A 27,192-nucleotide genomic window follows, 5' to 3' on the forward strand; every position below is an offset into this window, starting at 1 on the left:
GCCCACGCTCCGCGCGCACAGTAGGGAAGGGGGTTACGACAACGCAAACAGGGGATCTCCAAAGTAGACAGTGTATGAAAACGCCGTTAGTGTGCAAGTTGGGTGTGTATTTAGCCCTACTCTAACCTGTCCCGCCCCACGCTGATATGGAGTGGTCATGATTAACCCAACCACCGCCTCCCGGGGGCCGTGATTGCTGCGTGATTGGCACGGCCGGGTATTGATATTTCTATTAGTTGATAATTAGTTGATGGTAATTAGGCCGTCAGACGAGAGCTAATTATTCTAGCTGGGCGCAGCCCACGGGTTAAGGCGCTAATCAGGAGAACTCATCAGTGTGGAGTATAATAAGGCAGTGTGCGGACACAACGGGCAAACTTTCACTCCTGGATAGAGTCGCTACGGACATGACTGGAAAGACCACGGTGCAGACACAGCCGCGTGTCTCGGGACCACAGGCCACCCAGCCCCGCAGAACTCCCACCGCCGGCACGGTCATGAGGAGCCCGTTCGCCATCCAAGAGCTGTTAGGACTCGGGAAGGGGGACGACGACAGGAGTAAGGCGCGCACGCCCGTCCCCGCCACCATCCACGTGTCCCTCCCCCAGCCCGCCTTTGTCTTCACACGTTCGCCCTTCCTCCCTCCCATCCACGCACCGGTTTCCCTCGCCCACAAACTGGACCAGCAGCTCCTGGAGGCGCAGATACAAGGTACTCCCCATCTCTATCTCTCTCTAGGGTTCTCTTGAGATGTGACTAGTTACAGATGTGTTGTTTTATAACGGGAAGTGGTATGTCTTCTACTGATCCCTCAGGTCGGGTCGTCCACACGACATCCTCATATCTCAACCATCAGTCAGCGAGTGATATGAGGTTTGGTGGCTTTAGTTTGGGGTTTAGTTTGATCTGTAGTATATTATCAGCACTCGAGGCCACAGTGATATACGTTAAGAGTGTATCTATACTAAGACGGGCGCCTCTTAAATGTCAGTGAACGTCTTCGGAATGAAATCATGTCTCACTGTATCTACACTGCCATGTATTGCACAGAGAGACAGGGTACCGATGTCTTCAAGAGGTAACCCATCAGAAAATACAGCCGTATTCAAAAGCTATGCTTGCCGACAAGTCACAGTCGTACACCCATTTTCACAAATTATAGATGACGACAATTCTTTCTTTCTGTGTAGGCTATCGCACGCCAATGCCTATCCTCGCCCTCAGTAACGTCTACACACCGTCGATTTAGTCAAGTACAGCACATAATGGATGGAATGTTTTCATATTATTTTAGATAATTCCGACGGACCTCACGTTTCATTCATAGCATGACATGTCCCTTCGTGAAAAAAAGTTTTGTCCGTTTGTTGTGATAAGATCTAAGTGACGACACACCTGCTGTCTAATGGGACTGTTCTGACTTTTCTTCTGGGGTCTAAGATTGAAAAAAAAAATCAGCCATGGACACATCTATATCGTGATTAGTAGTATTGTTTTTTCGTTTACAAAATCAATCTACATGAACAACAGCGATAACGATCAGTATTCCGGTGATGAAGGGACACAGTGATATTGTTAACATGTTTTCGTAGAAATGATTAGTGAAATAACAGATGAAAATGTCCCTGTTATCTTCCTTTCTTGTAAAATCATAAAAGAACGCAAGCCACTCAACAGTTTATTAGCATTTTGTTCTCCGTGAATGTGAGGTAATGAACCTGTATGTACATTTATTTAGGTACATTGTTTCCAAATATTGGTAAAGGCAAAACAATCAGACATCGGACCGACGACACGTCAGATATCGTCCACTACCTGAATTTACTACAATACTTTTCAAAGTCAACACCAAACTTTGATCCATTGATCTGCTAGTATCGACATTTGTGTGTCCGACATGTCGTTAACGTGCCGTGGTCTGTGTTATTGCTTTGGAGCCGACACTGTTCTGATTTCTCACAACGCTCGTTCTACAGACCTAATCACGCCACGATTGTCTCTACCGAAGCGCCATAAAACAAACCCTCACGTCGTGTCCTTGACAATGTCGGAATAGAAGTACTCCAAGGCAATGTAGCTATACTGTCATCTCTCGGACTTTCACAGGCAATAACAATAAACGTCATATCAGAGAGATATTTGTTCATTACAGATTTTCCTTTATGGTGGGTATTGAATCGTCCCATTTCGGGCAGAGAGTCTGGGATAGTTTCGACGACAAAAAAATCAGTATGGGAAAATTGTTGTGCTCTCCTGCCTGGCACACCTATCGCTTGTTGTTGGGTAAATTCTGTTGCTTATTGACACACTCACGGTTCTGTTTGCTATCGTGCCATCAAACTGGACATTATCGGTCGCCGAAGTGAGTAACCAGGTCGGAAGGTCTCGCCTTCTGCTCAATTTGCTAATTTCATTTCGACTTTTCTCGGTCGGTAGTCTCGGACAATAGCCGGACGATAACACCTAATGTTCCCGCTCCTCCGGGGCAGACACTCGGTGGGACGGAATCCTGATCAGCAGGGCACCGGGTTTGTGAGGGGGGCACCAATATTCGGACATGAATATCGAGTTTCTGCAAGTTTTTGCCCGAGAGCTAATTGCAACATGAAACAATACATAGAAAATGTATATACAGATATAGTGCAAGTTAACAATGGTGACAAGTGGAACAAGTGACTTTTGTAAGAACTGCTACGGAATGCAATCTACGCCTTTTGGGGTAGACTTCTTTTTTGGAAGCAGTGGTAGACGAGGTGTCCTAAAAATCTTGCCGCTCGTCTATTCAAGGCTTGATACGAAGTGATCCCACGGTAAGATCCTACTGTTGTCACTTTGTTGTGCTATTTGTGCAGAACTAGACGCTCTGGCTGCACCCTGTCGACGTTTCATTATTGTCTTAAGAAATGGCTTATTGTCTTAAAAGAAAAGAAGAAAAGGGTGTCAGTTTTGTGTAGTTTGGTGAGGTCTCTCTCGTCTTGATCTGTCTGATCTTTCCCCCCCTTTCTGACAACAGAGTAAAACTTGCCCATTTGGTGAGACGAGATTGAGCCACAGTTTTACAGATGTTACCCTGGGCTGATGGTTGATTCAGGATTACCTGTTCGACTGTGGTCTCCAGGATAAAGTCACTCGTGTTCTCTGTTTTATTTGTTTTGTCGTCATGCCCTTGATTCAGAATTGAGAAGATGTCAGAATAAACCTTATTAGCGAACACTTCAAGTCGCCTGCAGTGACCGATTCTTAAGAATTGAGGAATGGAATGTACATCAAAATGATATTTTGGATATCATTCTTTCATCTCAAATCCCAAGAAAAACAAGAAATCCCCGCGAGAACAAATCCAGAACGCATACCAGGCTATGCCCCCTGGCTGGCTAGATGTTTTCAGTTTCCGTCCACCTTAAAATTGCCTTTCTAAGTTATCGGTTATTCTGTCCCTGCTCCACTTGCCCGGCCTGTCCGTAATGAGCCTTTTCACGGTAGACAGGAGGCCAGAATTAATCCAGGTTTCCTTTTCTTCCACGGAGCCTGTGGTTATTACAGTCCGGTCCAGACCTATTGTTGCGCCAGCGCGGTTAATGTCCATATTTCCCGGGGGCGAGCCGTGATGGCTAATTGGAACATTGCTACATTACCCGTGAATAGCAACATTGTGACATTACTGCAGTACATTGCTACATTAGCCGCGATAAACGGCTGCGGTGTCCCGAGGCGTTCCGCCGCATTATTACACAGGTGTTAATTGTTGTGGAAGTCCTTTGTGTAGAGTTTGGATATCAGCTATATTCGTAGTAGAACGATAAGTTATAGATCTGTGTTTTACATTAGTGTACGTTACAGTCCTCTGTATTCATCCGTTTCCTCATCCATCCATCTAACCATCCATCATCTCTTCCATCCATCAATCAATCCATACATCCACACTGCATCCAACCACTCGTCCATACCCAACTTACACAGTTAATCTCTAAATATGGTGTGCAAAGTGTATGTATCTAAAACTTTTCGCTGATGTAGGACAGTGACTGCTAACGGCCGTCCATTGGTGGCCAGTGGTTGCGTGTCAATACTAACTGTGCCCAGGAACCGTACGTAACAGGTCTCCGCTTAAAACTAGTTGGTGGTCGGCTGTCAGCAAATGACTGAAACCTGACAGAATGAAGGTTCGACGCAAAATACCAGACATCCCATTAAACCAAGGGTAGGCGGTACATCATCTTCTGATAATCGTTCAGTTAGCAGCTCTGCGCATGCGTTCTTCTCTAGAAAGGTCCAAAACCGGTTTGATCTTAAGTAGTGTTTCTTATATAAGAAGATTTTATCCTTCAACAAAGTAACGTTGTAAAGTTTGTACATTAGAACAAATAACATTGAACACAACTAACTCATTGTCTTAAAAGAAAACTGATGGAAGTAAGCTATAAGATATAAGGAGAAATTCAAACTCTACAGCTGGATAAATATTCGGAGATTTATTTCCGGACGTTTCGAGTGACATCCACCACTCTTCTTCAGCGTCACTAAAGTGAACTAGCAGAACTAACCAGTACTTATATACAATGACTAGAAAAACCGGTTTTTACATGGCAAATCACACAGTCATGCATAAGCGACATTGTAATGTAATTTTTAACTGGATGTCTAACCTTCACAAACGTAAGCTATAAGATGAAATGCCCCGCAATGTTTGTTGACAGAGTTACAGGTGCACAGAATTGCAAATCTCCGACTAGAGGCCAACACTGACACGTACAAGTTAAAAACTGGAACAGGACGTGTACATTGTGTTAATCGCGGGTAATAAACCCCTGATTCCGCACGAATGTAGTTTGGAAATTAGCCAGTTTTGATGGTGCTGGAAACACTTGTTTATTATTGATATTGCGCACTTTTTTTTACTCTTTCTATGCTTTTCAAAACACAGACACGAAATGATATCAAAGATGTCATATTTTCGAATTTCCCTTTTCAAGCAGTGCACAGTAGTTTTCGCATTTCATGGAATAAGTAAAATAGAAATATTTTCCTGTAATTGTCGGAGCCTAGAATGTTTCATAGGTAATATAGTATCGTCGGTAACCAAATCTGCATAGTAGTAAAACTATTCTAAGATATAAAATTCTATCAAATTCTTCTTCGGGTGCCCGTTGTTTTGTCGATGACGTGACTGATGTTGGTTTTTCCCCACCACTATCATAACACTGAGCTTGTCCTCAGGCTTAACAAATTAACGGTAGGTGTGGAACCGGAGGGGCAAGTAGGGCGATTAACCACGATTATCACCTCTTAATTATCGCCCGCAGATGCCTCTCCGTTAGCCGCACAGACGGGGGCTATTGTTCGATTGTTACGGTCACTTTAGAGGGAAAACAAACGCTGGATGTCCTGCCGGGTATTAAACTAGCCCTTATATACATCCGGATAAGTTGTGGTGAATGTTGTGGTGCAAAGAACCGTCTTGGCATCGTCTATAAAAACATGTATCCGCATGGAACGTATCAACCAGTTTCGGTTTGCTGCGGTAGTTTCAGTGGCTTGAGGTTTCCATGTTTAGTAGCAGTAAAACAGTCAGGTTGTCATGTTCGTATAGAAATGAGAGAGTTGGATTGGAATAAATTTTCAGATAGAAATGGTTGTACATACAGGACAATCTGATTTGAACGGAGCTCATTTGGACTCATTTTGCTGTCGTGTATCTCTGCTTGTTTATCCTATCCTGCTACACGCCACATACATCAGTAACAGTTGCTATAAAGCGGTTTTAATCAGTGGTATGAGGTCTCCCAGCAGGTGCTTATAGCGAGCCGAGGTCACGGGTGTTAGCGTGGTCCTGAATGGACCGCAACATGTCCATTGTTCGGTCTGGCAGCGGGTAAAAATGAAGCCACGGTGTTACAGGCCTCTATAGCATACGCACAGTAAAATTTTCACATATTCTGCAACCTTCTTGTCACCAGGCTCCCGACCGAAAACAGCGCCCCTGTAGAAATTAGAACATTATGACGATAAATGTACTGTATGTGATTTTTGATGCACCTGTTTCATGCCTGACTATTGCGGACTCAGACCGCCAGTCCCGGTGCGCCCTACCCTCCCATATTTTCTGCCACAGGCCAACGGGTCCCATCTGACCCACACCACACACAAACCGCAATATGATTGGAATTAAACTACAGAATCAGATGCTCAATTGCTGCGGGACATGTACGGTGAAGGCATTGCATAATATTATATCTGTGATCGCGTAGTGTTGCTATGGCTACCCGCAGGATGTAAAACTATTTTTGCCTTTGTAAAGTGGACAACAAAAGACCTCAGGAAACGAAAATACCAATCAGCTAAATGGAGTATTAAGATCCAACGCCAACACGCTGTAATCATTGTAGTTGACACGAGTGATAAAAACAGTACTGGTCCGTGTAAAATGTAGGGAGATTGGACACACATCTGGACCGAAGGAAAACCTGGCCGAAGCGAGGGAAATATTTTGCATAGCGGATAAACACAACGAAATAAACAAAAAAAACTCATATCCGAATCGTCCTAGTATCAAAGGATAAGAAACTACACAAACCGCAATATGTTCATCATATAGCTAGTATATGATGAACCAACAGTTTTAGTGATGTATTATGAAACAGGATGGTTGCAATGCAGGTATGTTTTACTGCCTTGGCAGATTCAGTTTGAATCAACAACTTGCAAATGTAGGAAACTCATATTTGAAATCGTTTTCTGGACAGGCCCTCGTGATGAAGTCATCAATGTTATTTTTACGGTTCACGGTTTTGGACAGAATTGGTGATTGATGTGTTTCTTTGTCAAACTCCTTTCAATGTGGCTAACACATCACGAGGGGCCCGTAAAGAAATATCGATAAACTTTTCGAAATAGAGTTAGATCTATTGAAATATACATATATTCAATTGTGGTCCTAACAGAATGTGAATTGCAAAATTTCCCATCTTTAACCATACACACCGAGCGACTTTACAAAAGAAATCTCAACGAGTGACGCCGTTCCCAACGAGAGTATGTATACAGAGACGAATCTACACTGCAAGCAACTCCAATAAGGAATATCAACAAAAATTAACGGGCAGAGTGCCCAATAAAAGATGAGACTAACGCAGTAAGTGAGGCGTGATGTATAATTGCACAGAAATCTCATTTTAAGAGCCGGACGATTGCAGTAAGAGAATGTGTACCGCTCGTTAGTTGGCTCACTCACCGAGTTTACAGGCCGAGCTGCATTCCTGTAAAATCAGGGATAAATTCAACCCGTAAAACGAAGTTATCCCTGTTTATGAGGATATTTCCGAGATTTCAGGATGACGAGAGTACCGTGATGAATAGAATATACCGTGCGAGTAAATGAAATTACGGCGGAAGCTTTTTACAATTCCCGACGCTAACGGGCCAACGCACGGGACAGATGCGGTAACGGCGGCAGCCTGGTCCCGCGGGAGCCACGGGGAGGGCCCCCGGAGAAATCTGGAGCCGCCCTAATTGGAAAATGACTTTTAATTATCCTGATTGCTAAAGTGGGGAGAAAATGAAGGGAATGTCGTTAGAGAGATGACGTGATCCCAATCGGCTGTGTTGGGAAATGATTATAGGAAATCACAGATCTTCACCAACTCCATTTCTGTGAGAACGTATATATCAGCTACAAGTTTCCTGTGGCACAGTTTGCTTGCGTAAAAAATAGAGACCCAACTTCCACAAACGTTATGTCTTCATCGTACAGCACCGTACATATTTCTTCTTGGTCTATCAAATTATTGGTTTTGTCGAATATTGGATTCAGCACAACCGCTATTATCTGTGCGGAAGGCTGGCCTCGCCGTTTTAAGGGTCATGGACAAGGCCATAAAAGCGAGACTCCAGCCTTGTACTTTCTAATATTACAATGTTATTATGTACAAATGATCAAATAACCGATCAATTGACTTATTGGTTGATTACATGATTGATTGATCGATAGATAGAATAGCGAATCGGTTGACCGATTTGATACGACTGCTCAGAGGTAGGGAAGACTTGCGAGGAGAAAGGTAAAATCAAGCAATGAAGTCGCGATATTGAAGAAGCAGAGTGAAATGACGCCTGCGCAGTCACGAATTTTTAAAACACGAGTTTTCAAAAACAAAATACAACCTATTTTGAATAACAAAATCAGAAAAATATCTGTTGCCCTAAAATCCTTCAGTTACAGTGTAATAGAAAACAGAGCGAAGCAGAAAGTGGCCGAAGTTTGTATTATTCTTTTTACATTGTTCACATAATTTTCGTTCGTTTGTTAGTGCTTTCCATATTTATACGTTTATGTTTAAGGACCTGAAAAGAGGCATGAGGTACTGGGTTTTTAGTAGGAAAAAGCGCTCGAATTTTTATACGAAAACGAAATGGCATCAACCAAGAACCGTTGTTTTGATGTTTTGATGATCTCTTTAGGAAACCGAATAACACGAGGAAGCTTGCAACAAATGTAGGGTTACTTACTGCCTGGGTTGACGGTGGGTATCTTGTCATTCTTGAATCTTGTCGAAGGTCCTGTCTCACACTGCAACGCGTTTTAAGTTATATATAACGAATCGCTTTGTCCACAACTCTGTGTACACATAACCAGCATGTTAGCAACATCGTTACTTTGTGATGGTTAGAACAACTTTTCACCTTACACAGGCACTACCCCACTAGGCTGTCTCTCTCCATCTCCACCTAACATAGAAGTGTGCTTGTTATAACACAATAAAAGGCCAATGTAGATTGTTGAGAGAGGTAATTTTATTGAAATCGCGGTGCTAGTAGGAGGGGGGCAATGTTAGGAAAAGGACACCCTGTATTTACCCACTTAACCAGTCGTCGGGCAGGTGCCGCTTGCTCGGCGGGAAAACAGCTCGGCGCTAAAAGCCACCATTTAACCGTCATTTAGGTGCGTTCTGCCGCCAGGAGGGAGAATGTGCAGGTCGTGTAGGATTTTGTGCTCGAGTTTAATGGTAGAGTAGAAAACTAGACTTTCTTTTTACACATATGCATGGCATCTGTAGGTTCGCTATCCGTGCTTGATCTAGATAGGTGCAAAAGATGATACAAAGGTACCTACACGCTCTTTTATTATCTACCCGATGACACACAAAAAGGGGGAAGATGATTGCAGACATCAAACTTTTCCATACAGACGAATACAATAGTAGAGATAACAGGTTCGGGGAAAACTTCGGGGAAAAGTTCTCTCGGCTGTTACGACACAAGTGATGGTTCACACACATTGCTCTCAGTACGTTTTGCAATCACCCCTATAACGGTTCCTTGGTCAATTACAGCACCTCGGTGAAAATGTCCGACGCGTCGTTAGCTAAGCCGCTACTTTTCCGGCAGTGCCCTAAGTGCCATTTACGCCGCGCGGACATCGCTTCTGGAGTGCAGCCGGTAAAAATAAACGGCACATTCAGCGGGTCTGACGCAGATTCATGGCTGCGAGCCATGCACTTTAAGTGTGCCATATGTCGTTAGTTACCTCCATTTGACTAGAGTGTAGCCGGCTAATGTTGGAGAGGGATTGAATGAACGCCAAACTTGAGCTGGCCAGACGGGTAGATGAACCCATTTCAGCACCAAGGACATGGAACTGTTGACTTTTCCTCTCAAGTCGGCTCCCACTCGCACGTATAAAACTTGTATTGATCTATTCATTGTTTTTACATTGCATTATTGAATATCCCTGTTGCAAGTAAAATTGAAATAGAGATACCAAGAACATTTTGTTTTGAAGTTTGATATCATAAACAAGAGCTCTGAAACACGAACCACTAGTCTGCTTCATATGCCTTTGAATCGTTTGCATCGAATGGTAAACAGTGCTTTCTTTCATGTATGCACGTTGTGCCGGGACTCCCAAACCTGCCCTATAACCGTTTGATACATCTGTACCATAACCATACATCTGTAGCCAATCCGTCCAGTCGCAAATAGAAGGGGCATCACAAAACCCCGATGTCGGCAGAAGGCCAGCCAATCTGACAGTCGGTAGTGCAGATGCATTGACAGAGTTTCCGGTGATGGCGGCAGTTCACAGACGAACATTAACATACTTCGGGTTCAGCTTGGCATCTACAACTTTCCAAATGCAACACGTACGAAGCAGACACTTCTTTGGCTTATACAGTAATCAATTGTACAACGTATCAATAAATATGAAAGGTGTATAGGTGATACTTATGAATAAACAAAATGTTGGAATAAGCCATCTTGTGTTGGGTGATGAGTTCTGTTAGTGCACCGCCATGATCTGTTTTGGTCTCTTTGCTGATGTGTCAAATATGACGCATACAAATAAGAACTAAAAATTTGGGGGTCTCGTTACAACTGTCTCAAGACGATGCAACTTTGGTCTGATTTGAAATCACTGCTAAGAATGCTACGAGCGTTTTCTCACATTAGACCGAGTTATTCAACAGGAGAGGAAACCCAAGAGTACATTTCTCGACGACGGAGGCCATTTATTACTGAGGTTTCCATCAGTGATTACCTGCAACAGTTACAGAAGGAAACTACAGATCTTACATCATACAGAATCGTCAGTATTGCACACCAGTCCACCGCGGCTCCCCCCTCACCAAAGCGTCCTGCGCCACTTTATGTTTGTATTTATTTAATTTTGCTGGATGTAAGCGAAGTCATCCATCCTGGTACTGCCGGGGGAGGTCGGGCCACCGTTCCCTGACCTCTCGTCCCCATATTTTACCTGGCGCACGTTAATTGAACCTCGGAGGGAGACGGATGCCCCATCACCGCAGTAATCGTGTGAAAAATGATCGTGTTTTACGCGACTTTTCCCCGTGTCAGCGTCTAATGGAGGTAATACACAAGACTTGCGCTCGGATTAAATTTCTTTTGAGCAAAAGTTGGGGGAAATTGGGCAATATATTTTGGCGATGTGCGCGCCTTCGGTCCCCCATCCTCCCTAATCCGCCATTTTTTCAGCTGTCAAGGCGACAGCCTCCCTACAAAAGGGCGGGAAGGAGCGCGCGGCGGCCTCCTCACGACGCGCCCTTGCCAGCTCCGTACAAGTCTTAGTACATCCCAGCTAACCGCGATCATGGCTGCCTCATCAGAAAGTCAGTACTTACCGCGCTAACTGTGCCTTATTTGCTAAGGGCGTAATGCTGCCGTCTGATGGGCATTTGATTGCCACATTTGTGCAGTTAATGACAGTCACGGCTTCCGGGCGAAATCACTCAGCAGATCATTGTGATTTTCCTTCACAGAATCGTTGTGCCACTCAAGTTTAACCTGTGCTGAATAATCCAGAAAAGTTTGGAACTCGCGCCTGGATTTCGAATATATTTCTAACTACTGTTTATCTGTGTTTGTTCAGGAGAAGACCACAGGAGTCCAGACCTCAGCAAGGATGTGGACAGAGACAGGGACGACAAGAAGAAGAGAAAGAAGAGGAGACACAGGTAGGGGCATCTTTTTCAATATCGAAAAACGGCTCAGTTGCTTCAAACAAAAATGCTGCATTTTTTTTATCTGTAATAGACAGGTTTGAAAGACGATATGCAGACATTACAAGTGCTACGCGCATCCATCTGCTGTAGTAGAAGCAGTTCATTCATGGAAAGAACGTATGCAAATGAGCTTCACAAAACTTTCCCTATTTGAATCGTTAATGACATAATCAAGGCAATGGCTAATTTTACAAAGCCCCCACTAATATCATTGCAGTAGGTGATGCTTGTGTTTGCTAAGGTGCTGATTTGTTTGATACAATCCCACTGGAAATATTGGTACGAGGAGTACTTTTATTGAGCTATTGCCCTGAGCAAGAAAAATGAGAAACAGACACTGAATCCGCTGCTACATTCCGCTTGTAAACTTGAACTTCAGACAGGGTACGCTCTAGTCTTGACCTTCAATGAAAAGCTCGACAAAACTGTAAAACTTGGGAATTTCGGGTAGTTCGTTACAATTATAGCAATTATGAAGCCGGCTAGGCTTGCCAAGAAGTCCTTTTATCCTCGAATTGCGTTGCCAAAAGTCGGGAGGAAGGTGATGCCAATGTTTTCATTCATATTTGGGACAGTGCGTGTAGTGCCTTTTGAAATAATTGGAATGAACAACGGGAAACCATATTTTGAATTTGGTTGGATGTTACATTTGTCTTCTTTCGACGCGGTTAGAATGAAATTCTACTTGTTTTATTGTAACGCAAGCAGGTCAGAGAAGTCAACGAGTGGTTTCTTCGTTTGTAGGCTCCTCCACGGGAAATCCGTTTAAATGGAGTGGTAACGAGAGGTCACATGTGGGTCTTCTTTTTTTACTGCTGTGTTTTGTCTTTGAGACTGACTGTCCTTGGCATTGGTTGTTGGAATTAATTCAAGCTCTGAGGAAAAGTTCCGAAAGGATGTTGTCTGTCGTGCATCCTGGGTCTATCCTTGAAAGTGAAGGGATGCACTACGCATAACGTCTGAGTAAAAAGGGCGTGGCAATCCTTTTGTTGTTCCATCATTTCATTTCTTAGGACAAGGAAGCTTGGCATGGTGGAATCTTCAAACTTAAATCTTTGCTGAGGAACACACGTTAAGGACTATTTCATTTATCGAATCTCAGAAGTTCCAAGCCAAAGGGAATGGGTTATAGGAACATTTTGTCGCAGGTTTAGTGATTTCAGGTGCCCAAAAATGGGTTGGGCGAAATGATATGCATTATTGTGCTACATCCCAGTCAAAATATTTGTCCGTCCTCAGCTTACGTAGTCAAGGGAACGAAACCGCTGGATAGCGTTTGTTAAAAACAACTGAGAGTTGACTGCGTAGGGGATAAATTCTTGGTTTTACTGTCAGCTGAACTAGATTACATTGGTTGTGCTGCTCTTCTTCTACCCTCAATAAAAGCCTGGCATGAAGAAAGATATAGAAAATCAATATTTTACTTGCATGATCTTTCTTTTACTGATGACTAATATATTCATTAGGGAACGGAACACATAATATAGCATAATTTACTCCTTTGTACTATCCCAGTACGGCACATGCCATCTCCGCACGTTCTAGACTCTGTGAGGCGAAGGTGTTTCTGTTAGTTATGCCCTTAGTTAGTGCCAGAGAAGTAGCTGTGAGGGTTTAACTCGCTGTCTGTCGACATTTATCGACAAATTGGCAGGTAGACAGCCACTGCAGATCGCCATGGGTGGCGGCAGACACCCGGGGAAACTGGCTGTACTGTCGGACCACGAACTGGGTAATTTGAAACAGCATTACACGAATGGAGAAGTTCGGAATACAACGTGACGTTTGTGTTAGTTTGCGAAGATTGACATGGCCTCGCGGTGGAAAACCTCGACAGTGACCGTAGGCGTAGCCTAGACCTCCAAAATAAGACCAATGTATGACCAATTGCATGTAGATGTTTTGTGTGCCAAACTTCATGGCGCGACAAAGGGACACATCTCTATGGTTGGGATTCTCGATAGTTGTGCGACACTTGCACAGTATGTGACGTTTCTGTCATGGTTGACTTGACCTCACGGTGGAAAGCATCAGCAGTGCCAGTGGCCGTAACTTCGAACCTCGAAGGCTGCTGCAGGTAGATGTTACGTGTGCTAAACTTCATGCTCAATGGCATGACAATGGGCCAAATCTAGCATGGACGTTTGGATTTTTGATAGTGCCACACTTAGTTGTATGGATTCAGATTCTTTGCTAGTCTGGTCTCTCTTGGCCTGAAACCACCTGCTTCGTTTTTACGGTAGGAGATTTAGAGCTGTTTTGGAGGGATGTAAGGTTCAGCAGCTGAGCTGAAAGAGTTGCCCCTAACCTGCCTGAAGTCTAGGCTATCTTGTCTCTCCGAGCGGACAGAGGCCCACCCGTGTCACCTGTAACACGAGGCGAGACTGGGCAGGGTGGATGTAAACTGTGCGGCGGGTAGTGGAGACAGACACACGCTGGGGTTGATGTAACCTTCGCCCCATTCCCGCCGATCTCCTTCCCAATTTCCTCCTCTCTTGTTTCCGGCACAGCTAGGACCATCTTCTTGGTTTGGACGCTAAACGCTGGAAAGGTCTTCGAATTGTGTTTATGGTCAAATCCTTCTAATTATAAACCTGCCCTTTCTCTGACAGTACGACAACCGTTTCGCTTACGCCGATTCAAGTTTCAGGTCGGCCCATGGCTTTTTAACAAGCATGGGGGATACGGCTACTTATAGGCAATGGCCAATGCCAATAAGAAGGTTTATTCGAAGATCTGGTATATTTCGATTCAATTGCTTTGTCACAACGTCTGTGATGAGAAGAACAGTAAGATGCAAATGCATGAGCAGAATGACCAGCGTCATGGAGCAGAAAACTGTGGTCAGAAGATGTAAACCATTTCACCATCACGGCGTTACCTGTGCCAGTGTTCCAGCCCACCAAAGATGTTACAGCTTGTGTGCTTCTCCTTGATGTTAATTTGACCATCAAGACTTCCCACAAAAGCCCACCCTAGAGGCGAATCACAGCCAATATCGCCGACTGAGAGGGTACCGTCGATACTGCCGAGCTCGGCTACCCCGCCCGCTGCTTTCTCTATCGGTGCCCCGCTCGTGTTACGTTCCCGCCCGTGTACTGCCCTTTAGCGCTGCCCGTGAACTTCCTCGGTGGTGGTGGGTCTAATTAGGGGCCGTGCTGGAGAGGGTTGGCGGGACGCCAGGAGCCGTAACACCGCTGAGACAGCGCCGGTGGCCGGGACGTGCTGACGACTGGCAGGCCGTGCTAGCCACAGCACAGCAGCACCATTGTTTAATACCCCCATTCCACTTGGACGGCGCTCTCGCCGCGCCCTCACGGCGACCAGAGCGCCGTGAGAGGCGCCGATTTCCTGGAAAACATGCTCAAGTGGAATCTCTACGGCGACCTCAGCGCGACCAAAATGTCAAATGTCAGCAACTTTTTATGAGTGACCAAAGATTTCACAGATCACTCAACGAATTCTAGAGATAAAGAACGAATTTTTTTTTCGTTTTGTGTGCTTTGTTGTCTTCTCAGTCATACCTTTACCTCTTGCATCATATTTGAATGATAAAATCAAGGGGAAAACAGATTCAATTTTGATCGCTGCACGGTCGCTTAGTGTGTGTCTTAAGTTATATATTTGTTCAAATATGGTTTTTGTCTGTCATGTATCCTGTTTGCTATAAATATATTTTATCATGCTACGTCATCATAGAAACGTAAATCACAGAATTGTGAAACACTTTTTGAACCACAGACAATAAAACTTGGAGGGAATTCAATTTTGAATGGAAGCAAGTACTTGTAGTTATTCGTCAATTTGTAATACCACTAGGAAAATTTTGATTTGACCACAAAATTCCCAGAAATTCAAGATACACCGCTTCAAGAATGAAATTTGTTTGAACTACAGTTAAGACCATTCAATCATTCAATCCTCGTAGAGTGCTCGCTGCGATCCTTGAGCGCTGCGGCCCTTTGATCCCTGGCTGCGGCCCTTTGATCCCATCGCCATCCTCGGCGCGCTCACGGCGACTGTTTTGAACATGTTCAAAACCATCGCCGAGGTGACGGCGCGCATGGCGCGCATGGCGCTCTCACCGCGCTCCCAATGCGCTCTCGCCGCGCTCTCGGCGCTCTCACGGCTCTCTCACGGCGCTCTCGGCGCTCTCACGGCGATCTGGCCAAATTGACGTCGCCGTGAGAGCGCGGTGAGAGCGCCGTCCTAGTGGAATGGGGGTCTAACTGAACTAACGTCATTACCTTCTTAAGTCGCTGCATGTCTGTTTTTAGTGTGTCGCTCTGGCTCTTAGAATCATCGCACAGAAACGGTAACTTGGGAGTAAGGAAACCTGATTCCTGCCCCTTTCTAAAGATGCAGCACTAGAAAAGCGACTATTCCTGATCTTCATCTAGAGCTTTGATATTTAGAGCCAACATTATGTAACGTTTTACATTACTTTGGAAATTGTGGTATTGTAGTAGAATCCACATCTGCTCCTGTACTGCCTGCTTAAAGCCGAGTGTTGTTTGCATCGTCTGTTCGGAAATGTTCGGAAATGAAGAAGACATATATTACTGAAAGGGACACAATCTTCAGCACTAAATTTGTGGGTACTTGTGCGCTGGAACTGTATCTTTATATAAATTTGTCCAAGTGTGTTGTCAGAATGAAATAAAAACCTAAGAATTCGGAAGGGACACATGTGCATGGGAAATTAGTGTGTGGCCAGGTCTCCATCGTCTTTATCTCAACACAGTGACGATTTAGCGTGTTAACAAACAGACTAATGAGCTTCTAAACGGATTCGGACAGGAAAATAACGAAAAGTGACGGTAGGGAAGGAAACCTGTAATTTTGTAGCACTCTCCTGTCCCCCTGGGTAGCGAGCAGCTGCGCCCCGGGCGGATAGAGATGTCAGGCCGAAGGGCGGCCTGCTGGGTCCCCCGCTCCCGACTGAGCTGGGAACTCAGGATCCTACAGAACAAAACACTGACTTAGGAACAGGAAGTTATTTTCAGAAATATATATACAGTCTAGTGAAAGCTATCTGTGATGTATACGTGATCATCGAACCATTGGCGGTTGTATGAAGACAGTATTTTGTTGTTCCTACATAGACATGTCTCCGGTTTGCTACACCCAGGGCGCTATTTCGCGTTCTAACATAGTCCATACACTTGCTGAAAACAAAGGAAAATGTTTACACAGACGTCCCCACAGTGGAAGAATAGGGTCTATTTTACTGTCCAGGTAGAACAAGTTTTATAATGATGCTCCCCATCAAGTGTACCAGAGCCCTACGAGCGGAATAGCTAGCCTCAGTCTGTCAGTCGCCATCAGTGGTCTGCCGACGCTGTTCTTAATTTTGCGGGCTCCCCGCTTCCACCTGGGCTGGACAACGTAAACAAACGTGTACCATGGAGACAGGAAGATCCCCGCTGCCCCTCGTTATGATGAGTACAGTCTGGAGGTAATATTGAGGTGAAGCCCAGGACATCACACACAGGACCGGGCAGACCTGAGGTCAACCTAGCCGCCGTCCGCTGACGTCTGAGGTCAGGCCGACAACACGGCGGGATGAGCATTTCAGCAGTTCGAAACGACCATGTCATCGCTCCTGAAATTCAATAAAAACCTGCCAGTCGCTGGTAAAATTTGGAAATAGATAACAGTTCAAGTCAAACAGTTTCTCATAGTTATAGAGAAAGAACTGATTTTAAGCAAATTATTTCGCTTTACCTTGGTTTGGTATTTTTATACATTGTATATTGTCAAGGGGCCGATCGGTTGGTTGGTACATTGTTCCAAGCGTGAGTCTTGTCTTGGATGACCTCATTTGTCAGAAAATTTGTCGTCCAACCCAACAATCATGATTTTGTATTTTATACCCAGAAATAAATCACAAATTCTAGTAAACAGTTTGTGACTTTGGCATAAGAATGCATGCAGACAGTTTCACTGTTGGACATTGAAACCACGATTTATAGAATAAGCTTCTTCATCACCGCAATGGAGCTGAACGAGTAAAAGCAGAATCGGTATAGAAATATCTTTTAAACGTGCAGGTGTTACTAGGTTCTGTCTCTATATATGGAAGGGAATATCATACGTCCTCTAGTCCAGAAGATAGAAACACCGTTGTTGATGTTTTGTTGATGATATTGCAAAAGGTATTTACCTCATTTTCGGTCTTTCTTTCAGTACTTTGCTTTTCTGCCGTTTGTAGCCGTAGATGTGGGCACCGTAAAATTCTAGGCTACATCATTTATAATACATCATTGATTGGAATGTAAGGAATGCAGAGAGTCAACCAATAAAACCGCCAGAACATGTCTCGTACTGTATTGTATTTATGTCATGTGGCTGACTGAGATACATTCCCGGGCTTTATCAATCGTTCAAAAGGTCACCGTGCTTCAGTAGGAAAATAATTACGTGTTCAATCGGAGGAGATGGTTTCTTCACGGTTGGTTTATACCCATGACACTACTTTTTTCTCTCGGTTAAATGTTGACATAACTATATATAGCGATAGAAGAGGTCTCTCTAGTGACTTATTTGGTAGTGACTGGCGTTATTTTGTTTCTATTCTCCGATGCACTCTCCCCCATCTTTGTTTCCACGCAGACCAATGTTTTGCGTTACCTTTCTAATGTACAATGTAGTTATGTTATTCGGTGGACAGTTGTTTTCTCTCAGCACTTCAAGAATACACCGTTGTTTTCCCGGCAATAAGATTGCGGACATTGTTGTTCGTAGGGTGTCAAGCGCGAGCAACGTTGCATGCTCCCAAATCTTACAATGAAATGTCAAGCTATCTATCTATCAGAAACGCTGTAGTTTAGTCTCGTTGTCTGAATATCCTTTTCTTTGGATGTGAACGTAAGATAGTGACAGTGATATTTCCCCATCCCTCCCCCACAGAACCATCTTCACGTCGTACCAGCTGGAGGAGCTGGAGAAGGCGTTTAACGAGGCGCACTACCCGGACGTGTACGCACGGGAGATGCTCGCCATGAAGACAGACCTACCCGAGGACAGAATACAGGTAACGCGGCCGTTGTTGGCATTAACTAAACCAATCGTTTGCTAGCTTATTCATTCCTCAATTCACTTACCTGCGCGTTTATTCGTTTTCCTATTGTTTGTCCGTTGACATTCCCTTTTTGTAGTCTCACACTGTCAAACATGTGTATAGTCAACAAAATGAAAACAACAAATATCGTATTTTCCTGTCGGTTGGGAAGAGGTCATATTCTAGCCGATGAAGGGATCGAGCTGTGCGTTTATTCGTTTAGCTATCTGTACCGTTTGGGATCCTTTATCTAAAATATTTTCTCAGCAATGCATCAGTGGTTTATTCCACGTAATAGACCACTAGCTCTCTCATCCATGTACTTGTTATGGTGCGAAAATTTTAATTCGCATCGTTTCAGTCCAGTTCTCCAATCAAAAAGAGAAACGTGCTTTGTTGTGATCAAACTGTAGGTGGAGATGGGCCGCTCTACTGACTATAACAATTTGCAATGTATGAAGCCGGTAGCTGTCATATTGCAATTTCCATTTGTCACATATCAAAGTCATTGATACGGGGAATACAGGTGGTAGCCATATGCACAGGCTAACTCCGCTGCCCTGGCCGGTATGGAGGTGTGTCGTCATCACACTAAGTGCCCAGAAAACTTCCATCTTTACCGCTCAGCTCTGGCCTTCCCCCTATAGTCTGTCGCCTTCCTAACAAAATTTCAATCCTTTTCACTTCCTCAAATCGTGTTTTGGATCAATTTCAGTTTTACTTGTTGTTTGTTCGTATCGAATAGCTAGTAAACGGTCTCATAGCGCAAAGCGCCAGGTCTGTGCTATGAGCTGTTTCGAAAAACTCTCCTCTTTCTGTGCTTCTCGATACGTTATCTCAACCTTTATTCTGCGCACCACGACTCGGGCCGCTCGTCACGAGTCTGACCTCTCCCCTCACGTCACACCTTATCGACCAGCGCGCAGTCTCATTTTCACCGCCTCCAGTTCTGCTCGATTTAGCCCGCCAACTGACCAGGAACAAAAGCCCGCGGACCCAGCAGTCAAACGATAGGAACAACAAAGCTGATTGCCAATCGCCTTAATTCTCAGTCACGATTTCTGGGTATGGTCGATCAAACAGACGAATAAGCTGAATACAGACTGCGCGTCCGTTTGTCTGAATCAATGTATTAGCTATTTCTATGTTCGTTACAAATTTTGAACCGACATCTTTGAATGTTAGTTAGGTAATGGTTACACAGGTTGTCATGCCAAAAAAAGGCAACGCCAATACTGAAATTCGTTACGTAACCAACAGACTTCAACCAATCATGACTCATGCTGTGATTTGTTCAGTTTGATAGGGTCATCCAGGTGTTCAGTTTGCCGGTCTTCACTGTTGATACAAGTGGTCGTGAAACAAAAGGAAAGTGCAACATTTATATCAGATAGAAGTGACAAATACACATAGAGATGTCTAATCTAATGTATATCTAATAAAGCATCAAACACGGAATACAGACACAGCAATCATATCAGTAGCAGCACTTGTCTCATCCCTCACGTACCAGTCCTGATTACCTGCCGTTAGCGCGACAGTTCAGACAGCTACTGGCGGCGTCATTTCTCTCCCCTTTATCCTTCACCAGAGCTGTGCCAGCAGTAACACTATAGTCCCAGACATGACATACTGCACTCACCACACGTCCATCTATCACACACAACCGCTGATTACCCGCCGTTAACGGAGACAGAAGTTGGGAACCTTATTTGAAGTCGTGTCGATGGCGCAGTACGTGAGTTAGATGTTGTATGAAAGTCGGACAAACTGCTAGGTCCGTCTTCACCTTTAGCACATACATACTGGCTCGTGTTCATACTGAATATCTAGGCTCTGAGTCTGACAAAAGATGCGACAAACTCTAATTCTTTGTTCGTTCGTTCTTGGATGTGTGGACCCTTGCTGGCGTCGTTTTTTTTCGAACGAGAAAAAGTCTGCGGACATGGCGTCCCGATCAGGCGGCCATTCCTCATCGCCCTGGCCTGATTACCTGCCGTTAGCGCGGCCTGACAACATGATCGATCCTACACACAGCCGCTTTGATTAAGTGTACTTCCACTCCGGGGTGGGGCAGGCGACATCACTCAGGCTGTGTGCCGCCACAGCTCCAGAACTGAGGCTCTCAACATCGATTTTGGGGAGACTTTCCGTGGACAAAATGTTACAAAATTCTCTTTCCGGGGACAAAATGCTACAAAAATCTCCCAAAGTAGAGTAGAGAAGAAGTACCTCCACACGAAATCTATCTAAGCTCTCTCTATAAAGAGAGAAAACGGCAATGAACTATGGTCGTAGATAATATTAGTATGATACTTTTTTTATTACAAAATCTGACCAAAACTATTTTCAAAACGAAAACCATTCTGAAACGGAAACTCGGGAGCATTCTGGAAAATATAGATACACATTTGCGACTATCTGAATAGATCTGTATTTCTCTCTTCGTCTGAATATACACCTCTAAGCGCAGTGTTAGCTATGTGTGAAATCATTGTTTGTACATGTGTACACCTGTCGTCATCGCATTCTTCGTACATACATAAGTTATTTTACGAGTGCGCTGATACGAACAACACTTCAACTCCAGCAACAGGAGAACCCCTTTCAGAGCCCCGTATCAATTCCTGGAAATGAGCCCCCAAATGGACCCGCGGGACACGCGGGGTTTAATAACTAATTTTCTGGCGAGCAAAAAGCCATTAATGTATTAACGACCCGATCGTAAATCTCACATTAATTGCTTGCTTCTCCGTGCGGATACAATAGCTTTGGCGGCCGGTAATTCCGCTGGAGCGGCGGGCCAGAGTTCTGCCGGGGTGTGGGCGAACAGGGTGCAGTAATGGCATCAACACTGTAGCACATCATCATCATGTGCCACAGGAATGGAGTACTAGTACTATAGTCTTTATATACAAACAAGAAATATACAACTTGTTCACTGTAAGGGAAAGAAGAGATAGTCTCTTACAGTGATTTTTGTCTAGTTTACTTTGCAACAAAAGGATGTACCAACAATCGTAGTTTAAAGAAAGAAATGACAAAAATTATGAATCATGTCAATCGATAACGTGCATTTTAGCAAATTTGACACAAACGGCTGATGGATGGGTCGCATTATGAGTGGGTTTCCACAATCTAGATCCAAGTATCCGGAGTCACGGGACATTTTGTTGCACAAGGACGATCTGACTTGGTTGACCGAAGTGGATATAGAAGGGAACGTTTTAAGTCAAGGCCTAGATGTACAGGAGAGCATCCACCTTCCTTGGCCCACAACATTCCCGTATTCAACACCATAGCACTCCAGTCACTTACGTATGCAGATCAACTTCTTTCTTTACATTGTTGAACAACTCCGGTCGCAAGGATACTCAAGGGCAATTTGGTCGAGATCTTGGCGCATTTGCCGACGACAATCGCGCGCACTTTTAGGTCATTCCCAGAATTCACTCAGACAGCCCGGCGCCCAGATCGCTATCCGGCTGATTTCTTGGATCTGGAGGCTTTGATCTTGCAGAATGGGAGTTGCCGGGGCGGCGGTAAATGGCGCGGCCAGCGCGGGCAGGCGGCATGAAAGCCCGGCGCAGCCCCGCCGCCATCTCCCGGCCCCGATCTCGACCTCACCCCGGCGAGGTAATTTGTCAAACCTCTGTATAATTGACAAAATGCACGTCCATTATAAACACGGGACCCACTTCGTACCGTCCGAGGGAGCTTTTCTGTGCGTATGCGGGATTATCTTAAGTAGAAAGGTCCCATCAAACTGCTCTTCTAGTCCAACAGCGAAGCGGGCCCAGCTCTACATGAAAAACTATCAGCTTAGCCCATCAGCCAATCAGCCGAGCTCTAGTACCAATGGACAGATTTAAAACTTGTTTGGCTACTTTAACTTCAACTACTCTAACTTATAAGCCTGTGCGTGACAGCACTATCTCTTCTCGGCTATTTCGGACGAAACACCGCGCGAAGTTTAGAGGACATTTTATAAATGCCTTTTTGGAAGCGAAACAGATGTTGCGTTGAGTGGTTTTCGACGGCCTTCTGTAGATTGAAATGGTCTATGATTTACCACGAATTCATACTAAATCAGACTCAACACATTGTTATGTCAAAGAACGATATCTTAGAGAACCGCATACATCGGTTCTGTCCATGGTGCTGACTTGCCTTCGATTGGCTCTGCTACTACGTTGACCATGCAAAATCAGAGAACAAAACATTCACGTTTGCTATCGATACAATTTGAGTGTTTCCAAACTACCCTTATTTTCATCGTTGTCTCCTGTACACATCTACTATGTTTGTTTGTTTGTTTGTTTTGTTTTGCTTTGTTTAGATTCGATTGAAGGCCTTCTCTCTTACTTATTTTCTGTAAAACTTCATATGGCACTTCAAAGTGAACTTTTATTTGACTGGTCATAGTTTAAAACAAAAACTTTATACACAAGCTTTGGCTGTACCGTTTTGGGTAGTCTGTGTAGGCCTGCTCTTAGTCTTACCTTTCACGGGCCTGCATGGAGTATTTATCAGTACGGACAAAGCTTGTTGCGTCAAAGCCTAGAACGCCTGGTCGGGACACTCTTGTATGGTTGATTGTGACTGTAGTTTGAATGCATCGGCCATGTGTGTATCCCGGCATACAGGAACAGGCCAGTATAATATATCAATTCTACTGCTGGTCAGGGGATTGAAGCCGGGCTGCCACCCCCCCACCCGGTTTTGCAATTGAGACAACGAAATGTAGGTGTCGCTCGCCAACGAAACCAAAATCCCGAACGGTTTCTACCGGAAACCGCGTGCAGGTTATAAAGCTAGATCCCTAGCCCTAACCCTCCCTTCGCTTCCCTCCCCTGCCCTCCCCAGGTCTGGTTCCAAAACCGGCGCGCGAAGTGGCGGAAGAAGGAGAAGACTTGGGGCCGCAGCAGCGTGATGGCGGAGTACGGACTGTACGGGGCGATGGTCCGACACTCGCTGCCGCTCCCCGAGTCCATCCTGAGGTCCGCCAAGGACGGAATCATGGAGTCCTGTGCGCCGTGGCTGCTTGGTATGTATCAAATCCTTCGACCTACCACCTTTCACCTCCCCAGTCATTATCACAACCTCAAACCTATGACTTTTCACCTCCTCTTCACGCGACGAAAAAAGTCGACATGTGACCTTAGCTTCCATCTCTGCATTGACTCAGCACATGGCTCTACATCTAGATCTCTACATTACAAAACATGTTACGGCCGTATTCTAAAACAATCAGTTTCGAACCTTCTTGGAAAGTACAATATCCGTATAGTTTATTGCAGCTTAACATTATTTCGACATGCACATCCTTTACCTCTAATCTTGTTGCGTAGGGTACAGAAAGACACATAGCCCTTGCTATTTTGCATCAATTATTGGGCTTGTAGTTTAACCGAATCTCATTGCCTACTTATAGTAGAGCCAAGCCGCGCGTTTCTTCTTGTTCTAGTGTCATTCATATACATGTACAACAATTCGTCCAATTTTTCCTGTTACGGCACCCACTGCATGCTTTTTCTATTCGATATAGGACTACAAACTTTTGAAACTTAAAACTACAGTCTTGTGCATGTTTCCATGTTATGTGCATGTATTCATGTGGCTCTTTCCCACTTTCTACTTCTGACATGACCGCAGGAATGCACAAAAAGTCCGTGGAGATCCAGCAGGCGCTCACCACGGGAGGGCCGCAGAAGTCGGACTCCGCGGAGGAGATGGAGGAGACCCACGAGGAGGCTCAGGAGAAGGAGAGGCCGCCGTCAGGTGAGAGCCGTTTTAATGTAGAAGTAAGACTTTTCAGAGTACGGTGACCTTCAACACCTGAAATGTAACGAGTAGTCAACGCCTGCATCAAATTCTATTGAAATTCGTTTGTGTTTTTTGGATGTGAGAAGTGTGTCGCTCTGCTGGTCAGACATCTACCAACAGTTTGGAAGGGCCCAAGCTGATAGTTACAACATGCACTAATACTACAGTACTAATGTAAGGAAAATTTCTTCTTCTGAAAGCTATCTCATGGGTTAATCGTCAATGAAACTCAATCAAATTCTTCTTCACAGTTCACGAAGAAACCACGTCCAAGGAGGAGATGAGATCAAACAGCATCGCCACCTTGCGAGCCAAGGCACAAGAACACCATGCAAAGGTAGGCTTGTCGTCAGAAACTCCAAAGAATCAACCCAAGATCTGAACCCTTATATTTTTGAAAACATATGGAAACAACCTCATCTCTGACAGATTTGATCCTCAAAATACACACACTTGCTCATGATCTTAAGCCTACCCCCACTCCGTCGCGCGCTTATTCGTTTTTGGATGTCCTGTTTATTACTGTGTAGTGACGAAATTGAATGAACCAAATAAAAGTAAATAACGTTACCTATTGGTTTCGTGGTTTCGTGGAGATACGTCGCGAGGGATAGACTTTTAGGAACGAAAGAAAATTGGCGGCTTTATCATCAATTGCTTCTCATGATGGTTTCTTGCATTTGTCCTTGCCTGCAGGTTCTTGAAGAGGCGGAGAGAGACCGTGGCACGGCAGAAGGCTGTAACTCCAGACCCGTGAGCTGTAGGAAGGAGGGGTCTCCGAGCACACCCGAACACGGGCCCGATAGTGACAGTGCAGAGGAGAAATGTCTAGATCCAAACTAAACAAGACCCAGTGTACAATCAAGGGATATCTAGTCAAATAATAAACGTTAAGCACATTGATGAACCCATTGTTATTTTCACCATTGTCTACGAGAAAACTATATATTATGCTCAACCAGCATGGTTTTTGTAAGGAGCTTCTGTAAAATATACGGAGGTCTCGCTAATCTCATTCCATGTCACCATATCCCTTCGAGATCTCCCTTGCATCGTTCTTGTATAAAGTCTGGTTAGGAAAAATATGTAAGGAATCACCGCGGTGGTTTAGTTAAGTCTGTTGCTTAGCAACGTATACACGTTCGAAGTTACAAGCCTGTTACTATTATATTCTACAACTGCTTGTTTGTAACAGGGTTATTTAATGCTTCTTTGGAATGCCTGACTTTGAGTATTCCCAATTTCTAACCAGGTTAGCGACTTCCTCTAAAATAGCATATTACTATGCCACAGTTCATATATCTGCATGTTGATTTTCATGTCACCTCCACATGTATACATTACACTGTGTAAAAAAAAAAAGCGAAAGAGCAACCAACATCTATATAGCAACATGTTTGATATTGGACGTCATGAATAAGTTCTACAATTAGGCGTTTTCTTTCGTTCCCCCGAAAGAAATAAATCCCAGATGTGTGTACATATATTAGATATCCATGTGGACCAGAACTGATGTAGGTTTTCCGTTCAACCAGACAGTCTTTCCTTTCGGGATGGCACGCTGTTATTCTCTGGTCTCCTGTTCCCGAGTTGTACCCCAGACAGGTCTCTAACGTTAACCCAGGTGATGAAAGCCGCCGACCGGCGTACTGATGACCTCTAACTTGTGCCACAGAGACGTCAACTCCAACTGTCGGGATGATTCCCGGGTTTAATAACGGATAATCCTTCATTGTGCAATTAGCGCGATCCCTTAATAGGCCTACCTGTAATTTGTCAAATCCATAAATTGGGCATGTGCGGAGACCGCCCGAGGCTTTATGCTACATGATGGCACGCAACTTGAACTTAAAAGCATCTTTGCGGACGCGATTATCATCAACCTTTCATTTCTTTTTGTTGACCTGGCTTATAATCGGATCGACTCGGATTAGCATGACGTTATCATTTATGACACAGCAAATTCGTCTCTTCTAAGTCGTGGAGTATTTTCAAATGTGTTACCTTCAACTTTAATCGACCCGCGATTACAAACGGGTTGAAGTGTATCAGTACTAGTAAAATATCAGCCGTTTCAAGATGCAATTTCTCGATCAAATCATTTTGTTTGTTAGCGATGAATCAAACACTTTCGTTTCGGTAATGCCATGTAGTTTCTTTTGGACCCTTGACTACATGTATGTCAAATAATCTTGAGCACGACAAAGTTTTGCCGAGAGTGAAGATGCCTATGAGGTCAATGTTGTTCTCCATCCACTGCTTGTACAATCTTATATATCTGTACTGTTCTGTGCCGCGTTGTTCGCCAAGCGATGTGTTTGTTGTCTGGGAGTGCCCAGCATGCTGACAAATCAACACCAACTGTTAGTCTGATGGAACGTTTTTTGTTTACGCAGTTGTCAGATCTTGCTTTATGAAGTTGGTAGCTATCAAATCAGCACTTAAATATTTAGCCTTGTATTTAAAAATCCACAACTGTATAAAGGTTATATCTACCTGCTAGCAAAAAAATCCCTGTTTTCAGCCATATCAACAGCTAAAAACTAATACCTTGCTGAGTCAGTATGCAGCACCCCGGTGTACGTTGTGCATGTCTTGTGTTTTGTTGCTCTGTAAATAAAAGCCTGTGCTTGAGAACTTTGTGCATAGTGTATTTTTATTCTATTTACGGCATATAAGAAAACTTAGACAACCAAGGAGGATTGAAAGCTTAAGAGCAATAGCTGGTGACTGTTTTGAATAAAAAATGTACACCTTGTCAACGTAAGACTCTAGCCAGTATCAAAG

General features: G+C 44.3%; 1 protein-coding gene across 3 annotated transcripts; it reads left to right on the plus strand.

The window, feature by feature from the left end:
- Window positions 1–247: 247 nt before the first annotated feature.
- LOC136433526 (visual system homeobox 2-like) lies at window positions 248–27,042 on the plus strand. 3 transcript variants are annotated; one of them, XM_066425831.1, is made up of 7 exons: window positions 248–711; window positions 11,384–11,468; window positions 18,429–18,552; window positions 23,446–23,626; window positions 24,235–24,360; window positions 24,657–24,742; window positions 25,102–27,042. In XM_066425831.1, the coding sequence occupies exons 1-7, from the start codon at window positions 408–410 to the stop codon at window positions 25,246–25,248; spliced, it is 1,053 nt and encodes a 350-aa protein (XP_066281928.1). In that variant the 5' UTR covers window positions 248–407; the 3' UTR covers window positions 25,249–27,042. The 3 variants fall into 3 exon arrangements, with proteins under 3 accessions (XP_066281928.1, XP_066281927.1, XP_066281929.1); XM_066425830.1 differs by having other exon boundaries at window positions 23,446–23,624; window positions 24,221–24,360; XM_066425832.1 differs by lacking the exon at window positions 248–711 and adding an exon at window positions 11,004–11,123 and having other exon boundaries at window positions 23,446–23,624; window positions 24,221–24,360.
- Window positions 27,043–27,192: the final 150 nt, after the last annotated feature.

Source organism: Branchiostoma lanceolatum, chromosome 4 (assembly GCF_035083965.1).
Source record: "Branchiostoma lanceolatum isolate klBraLanc5 chromosome 4, klBraLanc5.hap2, whole genome shotgun sequence".
Taxonomy (NCBI): Eukaryota; Metazoa; Chordata; class Leptocardii; order Amphioxiformes; family Branchiostomatidae; genus Branchiostoma; species Branchiostoma lanceolatum.

Bases quoted from the DNA above. Each gene is read 5' to 3' on its own strand.
- LOC136433526 (XM_066425830.1), top strand. From the start codon at position 408: ATGACTGGAAAGACCACGGTGCAGACACAGCCGCGTGTCTCGGGACCA. The intron at 23,625-24,220 runs TGGTATGTATCA...ACTTTCTACTTC, and splicing joins TCCTGTGCGCCGTGGCTGCT to TGACATGACCGCAGGAATGC. The intron at 24,743-25,101 runs GTAGGCTTGTCG...CCTTGCCTGCAG, and splicing joins CACAAGAACACCATGCAAAG to GTTCTTGAAGAGGCGGAGAG.